Source organism: Nestor notabilis, unplaced genomic scaffold (genome assembly GCF_000696875.1).
Source record: "Nestor notabilis isolate BGI_N333 unplaced genomic scaffold, ASM69687v1 scaffold6128, whole genome shotgun sequence".
Classification (NCBI taxonomy): domain Eukaryota; kingdom Metazoa; phylum Chordata; class Aves; order Psittaciformes; family Psittacidae; genus Nestor; species Nestor notabilis.
In genome coordinates this window covers 7803-19571 of record NW_009939513.1, presented here as the reverse complement: position 1 = coordinate 19571, position 11769 = coordinate 7803, and the positions used below count along the sequence as shown (strand labels likewise).

The 11769-nt window shown below is 42.1% G+C and overlaps 1 protein-coding gene across 1 annotated transcript; it reads left to right on the top strand.

Moving 5' to 3' along the window:
* Positions 1-5137: 5137 nt before the first annotated feature.
* Positions 5138-7500, top strand: CCSAP (centriole, cilia and spindle-associated protein; the record flags this gene model as incomplete). Its single annotated transcript, XM_010019896.1, has 2 exons — positions 5138-5417; positions 6975-7500. Coding segments are annotated over 2 exons (454 nt in total), but the record flags the coding sequence as incomplete, so codon positions are not given.
* Positions 7501-11769: the final 4269 nt, after the last annotated feature.

Genomic DNA, 11769 nt, shown 5'->3' with positions numbered 1-11769 from the left:
GGTAGCTGGAAAGTGACTGATCTGGATTAGTGCAACTCTGCAAAAGATCCAGTTTCAAACTCGTTCCCATTGTGTTGCAGGTGTATTTGCTGCCCAAGAACATGGGAAGGAGTAGTTTGTGGTGCAGGAAGAGGCAGTAGTGTCAGTTTAGGGCTTTATAGTACTGTGATTCAAAGTTGCTCCAATTCTTTTGGTTGGAAGCAAGCTTGGCTATCAAGCCAAGCCAGTCATTACTTTCTAAACTCTGCTGCACATGAAGCTCGTGTGAATCTATGTCACCTTTGAGCTCCTGTGTGGCTGGTAGCTCCAATACTGCTTCATATAAGATTTCTTGAAGTAATGATGTTGAATTCTTTCAGCTGTAATAATTACTTTCTACCAAACTGTTGTCTGTTCATACCCACAACTGAGTATATGCCTCCTTCAAGAGGCCTTGGAGACCTGTCTTGTTTGGAGAGAGGTGGTGTGCTAAAGCAGGAAGCTCTGAGTTCTGCCTATGGCAGTTTAAGCATAAAGTGCTTCTCCTGAGCCTGAGGTGGTTCTGTAAGGAGCGAACCTCTCTACTGAAGTAATATTGAAGTATAGTATTACTTCGATAGAGATTAGCCCTGTGGGTCTAATCAGAAGATTGTTGATACTTCTAGTAGGTCAGCAGGGCCTTTAAAATGGGAGTTCCGTCTGCCCCATAGAGCAAGCAGTAGTGTGGGAGGGAGGTAAGCTCCTCTGGAGTTTTTTGTGCTTGAGCCCTGGAGGGGAGTTCCTATGTGAACTGAGCACTGCAGTGGGGTTTAAATGACCTCTTCTGGGCAGGAGCTTTCAACAGCCATATTGGTTGGGCCTGGCAGCCTCGTTCTGCCCACTAAGTACTTAATCCCCTCCTGTCCTGCATGCTCTGCTTAGCATCCATGGTGCAGTTTTAAATGTTCCTAGCTTTTCCCCTCTCCTGTCTAATCCCTGTAATGCTGCTGCCAGTCAGTTCAGAGTTTCCTGTGCCTGCTGGAGCTGGCACACTGCATGGGAAGGAAGACATGGGTAGGTGCTGCTGGTGTTTGGGCTGCCTGAGCAGCTGGGTCTAACTCCTTCCCTGCTATCAGCTGCTGCTTTTCTACCTTCCTGTAAAGAGGGGTGCCTAACAAAATGGCTTGGATATAAACTATAGTTTTAAATAAAAGGCTTAACTGTTAGAGCTGCCTTGTGCCTTCAACTGAGTTCTGTAAAAATGCGCTGTAGGAGTGAATGAATAGAAATACCTGCTGTAATAGCAGCTGCTCATGAGGTGCTATAGTATGCTCTGGCATACAGCATTTACTGTAAAACTGTGCACAGGACTCTGCATGCCATTTATCCATATGCTTTTATTGCTATTTTGGGACAAGCTGGCTCAGTCATTTCTGTACCAGCTGGAACTATATCCTAGTGAGCAGCATCCCCCAGGCATGGCTGTTGCCTTGAAATAGTATCTTAAAGCTGGAGTTTCCATGCAATTGCAGAGTCCCCACTTCTCTGTATCTTTTAAGTCTCTAAATGCCACCTCTGCTGCTCATGAACTCCATGTTGCTCCATCCTTCTTTGCAGAGAAGGAAGATGTCATTTTTCTCTTGAACAGAGGATGGAACAGCTTCCAAAAATAAAAGCACTCCTGTTTCAGAGTTGGCAGTAGTATGTCCACCTGCAGTGTTTTCGTTTCTCAAAACAGTGCTTCCTTCTGGTAATGGACCTAGCCAGTCCCTAATTAGGAGTGGGCTGGGTAGAGAGTTGTGTGGATAATATTTTGTAAAGGGATAGCTCTGTGCTGCCTGTTCTAGCTGTGATGAATGAGCTGCCTCATTAGAGGTGCAGTTGTGTGTCCCAGAGCACACTATGCAGAGCAGGTATTTTACCACACTAAGGTCACTGCTGCTTACTTTTTATCCAGCCTTGGCTATAATGACTGAAACTATGTGCACCCAATACTTAGATACATGAAATTCTTATGTTTATTTTTTGTTCTCACTGTCACTCCTTTGGCCATAACTATTGTTCTTGCTTGCTTTGTGGGGACAGCTAGGTGAATTCTTAACATACAGCTATACATGCTTTCATGTTGCTGGCTACCTTTACCCAAATACTCAGCTGTACTGCAGTATCATCTGTACTGGAATGCTGTGCCTGTGCAGCTTGGAAGACCAGTGTGCATAGGCTAGCCTGCACAGGGCCCAGCACCAGGGCCTCTGTGCTGGCTGGCAGCAAGTAGATGTGCTGGCAAGACTTAGGGCTAGTGAGAGGGAGCATGAGGCTCGCCTTATGGGCATGCTGGGGCATGTGGTGAGTCTTCATGTCTTTATCCACAAGAACAAACAGCAGTGTCCTATTGGGCATGTACTTGCTTGACTAGCTACATCATGGCAATTGACAAGAATGATTGCTATTTTGTCACAGGACTGGCAAGACCTTCTGCTTTCAGTGAAGACCCTTAGGTGAAATTTGTACCAGTTGCTTGTGATCAACCTCCCAGTATGTAAGCAAGCCTTACATGAACTCCTGTCAGAGGAGGAATTCCCTATGTACATACATGCGGGTAGTGGCTGAAGGTGCTGAGACAGAGGTAGCTTGCAGCTGGTCCCAACCACAACCAGAAATAGATGGTGTGGCAAAAAACTTGCAAGTTCAGCATGTTTGTCAGCAGAGTTTGAATGTGTTGCTGTGTGTGTCTGGCAGAAGGCAGCATCTAATGTGCAAAGGTGGACACGTGAAGCGAAATTCTTGCTAGTGGACTGCTATGCTGTTAGGGTAATAAAAAGGCATCGCTGGCCTAAATGTCACGGAAACTTCAGATCAATGTCTGCTGCTGCCCACAACGCTTACGGGTCATGTTCAGTGTCTACCATAAACCTCCAGCTTGTCTGCACTACTGTTGAAGATTAGCAGGACGCAGAACTATAACAGGGTTCTCTGTATTTACTTTTTTCCGAAGTCCCAATTTGCTGTAAGTACTATATTGATTAGAATTACAGATTCAAATCATTTAGGTTGGAAAAGATCAAGTCCAGCCATTAGCTTGGCACTGCCAAGTCCACCCTTAAGCAATGTCCTTAAGTGCCACATCTACACTTTTGTTTTAATAGCTCCAGGGATGCTGACCCCACCACTTCCCTGGACAGCCTGTTCCCTTTCATTGATAATCCTTTTGGTGAAGAAATTTTTCCTAATATTAAACCTAAACTGCCCCTGGTGCAATTTGAGGCCACTTCCTCTTGTCCTATCACTTCTTACTTGAGAGAAGAGACTAACCCTCACCTCACTACAACCTCCTTTCAGGTAATTGCAGAGGGTGACAGGGTCCCCCAAGCCTTCTCTTCTCCAGGCTAAACAACCCCAGTACCCTCAGCTGCTCCTTGTAATAGTTGTGCTCCAGACCCTTCACCAGCTTCATTGCCCTTCTCTGGCCCCACTCCAGCACCTCAGTGTCTGTCTCGTAGTGAGGGGCCCAGAACTGAACACAGTATCTGAGCTGCAGTCTCACCAGTGCCAAGTACAGGCGAATGCTCACTGCCCTGCTCCTGCTGGTTACACTATTTCTGATACAGGCCACAATGCCATTGGCCTTCTTGGCTACCGGGGCACACTGCTGGCTCATGTTCAGCAACTGCTTACCAGCAGCTCCTGGTCATTTTTCTTTGCACAGCTTTCCAGCCACTCTTTCTTTTTTCCTAAGCCTGTGATGTTGCATGGGGTTGTTGTGACCCAAGTGCAGGGCCTGGTGCTGAGCCCTGTTGAACCATTGGCCACAACCCATTGATCCGGCCTGTCCAGATCCCTCTGTAGAGCCTTTCTACCCTCCAGCAGATCAACACTCCCACCCAACTTGGTGTCATCTGCAAACTTACTGAGGGTGTACGCGATCCCCTTGTCCAGCTCATTAAGATAATTAGTTTAGATTAGTAGTAAAAGAATAGTTCAAGACCACTTGTTACCATTTGTAACACTTTACACATCTCAAAGGTGGGAAAAATCTTTGGCCATTCTTTTCCAGTAACTTTTTATCTATAGGCATTCACTTGACTCTATTTGCTGATGTCATAAACCAGGCTTGTTCAAAGCAACTTAACTTTATTGTAAGGCATGACTTTCTTACCAGCCTCTCTTAGATTTATGAAGTATTGCAGTGCTTCACCAAATATTGGCTTCCTTCATCTGAAGTCTAAGACAGTTTTTTTGTATGTAAGTAGTAGTATGCAGGAAATGTCAAGAACTGCTGGCTGTGAGGCACCACAAGCACGAAAACCAGTTCCTCCATAGCTCTAGCTCTATAAGGCAAGAAGGCTGCATTTTGTTTCCCTGTGATTTTATTAATTAGTGTCTTATATAATCCTAATTTGGCCTTTAGTGTTGGTCTGTGTCTGCAAAGATGAGACAAGGATACAGACTTTAAATTCTTCCTCACAAACTCTGCTTACCCTATGCCTGGAGGACAAATGCTGGACCCTTGTTATGGAAAGTTTAAAAAGCACATGTGGGGAAAATTAGCCTTGGAGAGCATTGCCTGTGGCGTGTGGTGCTTTAAATGTGAAACACACATCACAGAACAGATAGCATGGGTGATGTCTACCACTTTGTAAATCTTTGCTTCATATTCCCTTCTCCTCCATAAGCAGAAAACCACAATCAAGATGTATGTATAATCAGGGTACTTGAAAACAAATCACTTTTTTCTGTCAGTGGAAGCTTGTAATAGAGGAATTTAATATTGCACATGTTCTTATCAGACTTATCTCTGGCTGGCTGGCAGCATCTCCATGGCATTCAGCAGTCCATATGTTTGCTGTCTGAAAGATGGAAGGATGAGATAGTGAAGACTGAAGATCACTGGAAACAGTTTTTGAATTCTGCCTGGAGCTATCTGTGGCCTTGCTGGTGAAAGGCATGTTTGAGTATGTGAAAGCTGATGTACAGAGGGATGGGCTTAGAAATACTGTAGTCACTAAAGAAAGGGTGAAGGCATTTAAGCAAGGTATACATCTGTTGCTAAGGAAGCAGTGACTTCTTCAATTCTAAACCCAGCAGTTTCAGTGATGTTTTGAGAGGCTGTGCAAATCGTACTTTAATACGTTATCATTGGGAGCTTAAAGCTTCAACTTTTTTTTTTTTCTTTAGAGAAAGAAAGAGAAGATAAAGAAAAGCAACAGAAGGAAGAGCAAGAAAAAACTGTAGAACACACTTCTGTAAAGGAAGCAGACAAAACCAGCCGTCCAGGACGACGTCCAAGTCAAAGTGCCTTGTCCAGTCGGAATGATCGCAGATCAGCCAAAAGCCCTCAAAAGACAGATGCGCCAAAGGAGAATAAACATCCGTTTGCTCTGTATGGGTGGGGAGAAAGACAGACAGATACTGGAAGCCAGAAAACTCACAATGTCCGTGCTTCTGCTTCAGCAAATGAAGTAAGTAAAAGCTTCTGTTTTGTTAAAGGGCAGTGAGTACTGAGTGCCTGGTTAAGACACATGTCTAGTATCGAGGTAAAACTTCTCAGCGATGCCTTTGAGTGCATGGAAATTCTAGCAATAAATTACAAAAAAATTAAAAATTATAACAATGAACCTGAAGAGGTTTGACATGTCTGACTCAAATAGCTCTTAACTGTTAATTTGGGTTTGAAACTTCCCATGTTTGACTAATACTTGCAAGTTCTGATTAAAACTTGGCTATCTTGTTTCTGGCTGTTACAGTGTTACCAGCAAAACTGGCTGTTATAAATGTATTTCTGCATTCTGAACTTCATGAAAACAAGAGAAAAGCAGCAGCAGGCAGTTAGCGCCAGGCATCCCACAGCAGGCAGGTATATACACACTGGGGAGCACATGTGCTGTGAAAGAGTGACTTTTGCTGGGGCACTTCTGAGGAATAGGATCCTCACTGAGAAGGAACAAATGCTTTGCTGCTGAAATGTCTGCCTAGCAGCCTGCTTCAGCAGGTTGCTATCAGGGAGCTTCTTGCTGACAGTAGAATGGTCTGTGAGATGGCTGGTGGATTGCAGTGTTGATCTAAATATTGGCAAAATAGCACAGATGATAGATAAAATTCATATGGTCATGGACAGCACCAGGATTTGCTATGGTGGGGTATGTTTCCTGACTTAGCAAGAAACACTAAAGTTGGAGTGTTGCAGCAGGTCCATTTCTTTTCTGTAGCTCTCCTAGTCTGGTAAAACATAGCCATTACTGTATCTCTGCCAGCATCTTGTCTTTATCACTAATGTAGAGTCTGACTCTATGACCTGAGATACCAGAGGATGAAGGTGGATGGTGTTCTTGATCCGTAAGATAGAGCTGACTTCTGATGGGCTGTTCTGGAAGGGGTTCGAAGTATAGTGTTTTCCTTTCTGGACACTTCTCATACACTTCCAGTTATGCAGTGCTTTGTTGCTAAGGATGTTTCTTTAAGTGGGAACAGACTACTTAACTGCCTCAGCTAGGTACCCTTCCTTTAATGTTTGAAAGTTCTTACGTTCTCCTAACTGAGATGGGACATAGTTTTAAATCTGGACATGGAAGCCAGCAAACATAGAAGCTGGCTCTTACATTTGGGGGAAATATGATTATTAATATAAACATGTATGTAGGTGTGCCTGCAGCATGTTGTCAAAATTATGTTCTTCAGTGTCTTGGCATTGGTTTTACTATTTTGGCTTAGACTTTAAGGGATGCTTTGAGGGATGTTTAAGAAATTAAAATGGTAGAAATGGGAAACTTAAGGTTTTTAGAATATGTAAGAGTAAGACTGAGAAACATTCAAGGCTTTTGGAATTGCTTAACAGTGTGAAGTGGGAAACATAAAGCAGAACAGAATTGTTAGGTACACATTACAGACAGAAATACAATCTCCCTAGCAAACTCTGTTTATTCAGGATGGGGACTGGGACAAATACAAAGTCATCCTCAGCTTCCCTGGGGGTGTTCTGAGGCTGTTTTCCTGCTGTAACACTAACTCTGGTCTTCTAGATTCATGAATCTGCTCTCCGAGCAAAGAACAGGAGACAAGTGGAGAAAAGGAAGCTGTCTCAGAGGCGGGTCCGATCAGCAGAAGCAGAGAAAGCCTGGCGAATAAAGCCCTCCCCTCCAGATAACCCTTGGATGACAGAGTACATGAGATGCTACTCAGCAAGAGCTCTGTGAATCTGGATTCCCTTAGGCATCCTCAAAAGAAGTTACGCATATCAGGACACTGGTGCAAGGAACCAAACTACTTATGCAAGGTTTTTATAGGGAGTTTCCAGCTGTTGAAGTATTTATGATGTTTTTATCTTGGCTACCTACCTCACAGTGGGGTGCATTGTTGGAGCCATAGCATTTGAAGAGGCTTTTAGATAGAGCTACCCAAACTTTTAACCATTCCCCTTTTGGGAATTTTTCTAATGCTTCAGTAGACTTGCTTTGGGGTAGGAGGGGGAACCTTAGCATACAGGGAGTTAAACACTCTTTTGATCTTGGTTACAAATAATCTGTTGTCCCTTATTTTAAAAGTTCAAGTTGCAGGGAGGTGGTGCTGGGGAAAGACTTTAAAGGTGTGATGGAGGTGCCTTTGCATTTATAGTACTATTTGATTTAATACTTCTACCAAAATAAGTATATTGAGACAGGTAACAGGAAAGCCAGTGGGTCTGATAAACAGCACTAATAAATACAGATGCTTTAGGCAGGCAAATACTAAGTATTGTCTGTACATAGAAACTTTCAAAAAAACCTTGTTTGATTAGTGGATCTGCTGACTTACTGATGTTTCTAAGGTCATTAGAATAAACTACTAATTTTCAGGGCAAGAAACAGCTACAGGATTGCTTTGCTGTCGCTGTACCTGTTGTACCAAATAATGGATGTAGACAATCATCATCTGCTAGCTGCTGCTCAATAAGCAGTTGCTTGTTCTACCAGTATGAAGTTGTACCACTGTATTAAGCTCATGGTCACACTTACTCTGCGCTTAATCATGTAAATGTGTTTATTGAAGGAGAGGGATGGCTCCTGTCTAGCAAAGTTTATTTTTAACACTTAAGAGTACCTATTATGCTCAGTGGGGATCAGAGTGCAATATGCATTCCATTTGGTGGCATTGTACAAGTATACTGTTACAGGTTTTAAACTTGGAACTCCGGGTTGATAAGACTTGTAGATGAAGTCCTGAGCAGCTTTCTGCCTCTCGAAACTGATGTGGGGCCCTTTGCTATAGGAGTGAGGGGAAGAAGGAGAGGTGTACCCTTTACTAAACAATGTACAATGGACTTTGAACACTCACTTTGTAGGTCCTACTTCTACATAGCAAGACAGTCATTGTTTGTGATATCCTCAGTGGGCGCTCTCCCCCTCAAGCTGCTATACGTTTTTTTCTCTCAGTTTGATAACTAAGCTTTAGGCAGATGATTGCTGTAGTTGTGAGCTTCAAATTTTGTTCAGCTGGGTTGTGTGTTAGTTACATGTGTTGGTTACCTCAGTTTAATTGTCTTGAAGCTTGTGTTTTGCAGACTGAACACCTTCTCACAGGAAGCACACTTGCACTTCTGCAGCAGATGCCTGCTCTAGTCTTAGTTTCATCCTGCAATCTGTGAGTAATCAGGATTCTAGAGTTACTACTGCAGAGCTACATGCTTAGTGGAAAGGTTCATTTTTAAGTCTTATTGAAAGAAAATAATCTCACAAAGGGACCAAGCACTGCTGCCTCCTAGTGTTAATGGCATTCCATCAGTACAGGTTTCATTATTCCCAATTTTAATCTTACTAAAGTCCTAGAATCCATGAAATTGTAACCTGATTTTTACTTGCCTTTTAAGCATAAAGTTATAAAAATACAGACAACTCTTGTTCAATCTACTTACTAGCAATCTTAGGGCTTTTAAGTCTGGGATTGCAAAGTATGATTAAGTATGTTTTATACACAGCAAAAACTACTGTATTCCAACTCTTAAGTAAACCACAGGCTAGAACTTCCTGAAACTGTAGAACAGTGAGCAAAACTGAGGCAAAGTATTCCAGAGGATGTCTTCATTCCATATGAGATTCCTTTATTTTCCTTTTCTGCTTTGTTTTCCTCTTTAAATAGCTGCTCTAAATATGCTTAAGTTGCTTCTGCTGCTGTCTCAATTCAGAAATGCACCCCAATTTTGAAAAACACTATCAAAGCACTTAGTGGTGCTTAATAGCCTTATTCAATAAAAACTATCTGTTCCAGCTGCCCACAGGCTTTGCAGCCTCTGTGCAATGGCAGAAGGACTGTGCCCCTGGTGCATTCTGTCACATTAAACAGCTTCCTTGACCGTGTGGGACGTGCTTTCAAAGACAGCTTCTACAGTTCTCTCTTCCCACTGAGAATGGAGGAGCTGAGATGACTATGTGCCTGCCTCAAGTACCCATTTTTGAAGGAGATGGACTTCCCATCAGACGCTGATCTTTCCAGTAATTATAGAAGGTTTAAGTGTCTTCTGCCATGGATACCAGGTATGAAACTTAAAACATCTCAAACAGGCTTGTTCAGGGTGCTCTACAGGGTGTGAGAATCTTCACCAGCACCAAGGCTGCTGTGTACTGAGGATCTAGTTCTTATCCTTGTTGGGTTAAGAACTGTCCCCATCAAAACCATCTGCTAGAAGACAGTAGTGACACTAATCGGGTCAAGTGAGTCTCTGTCATGCTTTTTCAAATGGTTTGTAGCTAAAACTGATCTTGGGTGCTATGTTGGTACTGTCTTGGTTTACAGAATACAATGCCTGAAGTTGAGGGGTAAATAATTCTACAATTCAGGTAGCCTTCCTGTATTTGGGTATTTTTTGGCTTGAAAAGGCTAGTAGCTTTGCTTAGACAATGTGAAATAGTGTAGTTCTGATACTGCAGTTGTACATGCAAAATATTTGGCACGTGCCAGGCTGAAGTCTGAAAACCTGTTGTTTTAATGTTTTGACATTAACAAATGACAAGCCAACTGATTTGGAAAGCAGAACTCTTCGAGTGTAAAAGCTTTAACTATATTGCATAGATTCTTATAGGAGATGGCTGGTTTGCATCAAATTGGACTCACTAAAACCAGAAAACCTAGTGAATGTCACCCAATCAAGTAAGGAAGTTCTGAACTTTGTCTTGCATGGACTCTTGAATTCAGCCAAGTAATGAACACTTCTCACTCCTGTTTTAGAAGTAAAACTGTTTGTAAGAACACAGTAAATGCTCAGTTGTCCCAAGTCTTCATTAAAATAACCGCTTATTCCTTTTTGTTTCTAAAAGTACTTAGCTAAGTGAAACAAAACTTTTACAATGTGTAATGCTGAAATTTAACTATAGTGTTGTGACAACTAGTGTTTACAATGTGAAATGTTACAATGAAAACTGTGTAAGAATGTCCCTGTGAGCTACAGTAGCATGCCTGTTCAGTCACTGCTGTCACATCTTTGCAACTATAGACTACTGACTTTTTCACTGGAAACTGAGATAGTCCAGGTGATAGCTGAATTTATAGCCAAACTTAACAAAACTGAGACACATGAATTTCTGGTAAGAATTTTATCCAGGTAGCCAATGCACATTTTCATCAATTTTTTAACATGTATGGAAGTGTATCTGGTTTTGGCTTTTTTTTTTTTTAATGGTATAATGCAGTGCCACTGGATGACAAAGGCCTCTCTTCTTGTTTGTTTTTTTTTTTACTGTGATAAGGACCAAATGCTAGCAAGCTGAGGGCCTTACATGTGGTAAACCTGTTCCAGTTTATTTTCCAGCTCAGTTAGTGCACTCAGCAGCAAAGCCATATACGGAGCCTGACTCAACACCTTGACAGCAGCCCCTATAAATTAGGGGTACAAGTGAGTGGGAAGCTGCCGCAGCTCTTGTTAGCACTGAATTCACTTTAAAAACAATAGGAAAATACCATCTAAGCTTGAAGCAATATGTGTTTTTTAAAGTTTTTAAACAGTATTTGTTTTTAATGCTTCTGTATTGTCTATATTTAATAGTGTAGAGTCAACTTGTACATGTGAATAAAATGAGTGACACAAAGTGCTTGGCTGCTTGTACTGGGTATTTTGGGGGGGGTCTTGGGTTTTCCTCTGCAGGGTGCTTTAGAGTCTGTGTGCAAAGTAAGTGAAGGGTTAGATTACAAGTCCAGAGCTGAGCTTGTCTATTCATCCTGGAACCCTCACAGAGATTCTTAATACCCTTTCCATCCTGCCTGGCCCTTGCTACTATTACTAACAAGGGCCTAAAATACAATAGCTGTCTGGATTGCTATGCATGCTGAAGCCTTTGGGAATCTTAACTTAGAACTTTGGAAGAAGAGGGTAACATGAGGGGAAAAAACTAGGAAGCTGCATCACTAAGACCATGTATAATCTTGCAAATAGGAGAAGTTAAGTTGTTAAAGGATGGCTACACTGAAGTTCTATATGCTGCTGGTTCTATAGTAAAAAAAGGAGACCTAATGTTTCCATGCTCTGTGGATGTACAATGAATGTATTCCTTGATTATTATAGGGATAAACAATGTAATGCAAATTTGCTGCACAGAGTAATCAGGCTTTTTTTTTTTTTAATAGCATTAATTTCTTAAGGACTTAGGGGAGCTGTGTACTTTCGAGCGATGAGGTAGCTCACTGACTACAAAGAACAGAAGAGACAGGTCAACTGCATATATTCAGTGTGAGCTGCCTAAAGTGGAGCTTTAGCTTTTAGAAAAACATTAACTTCTGAAGCCATATTATCCAAGTGCCTTAGATCTATATCATCCCTAGTCATTAGTGCAGAAAGACACAAGGAAACTA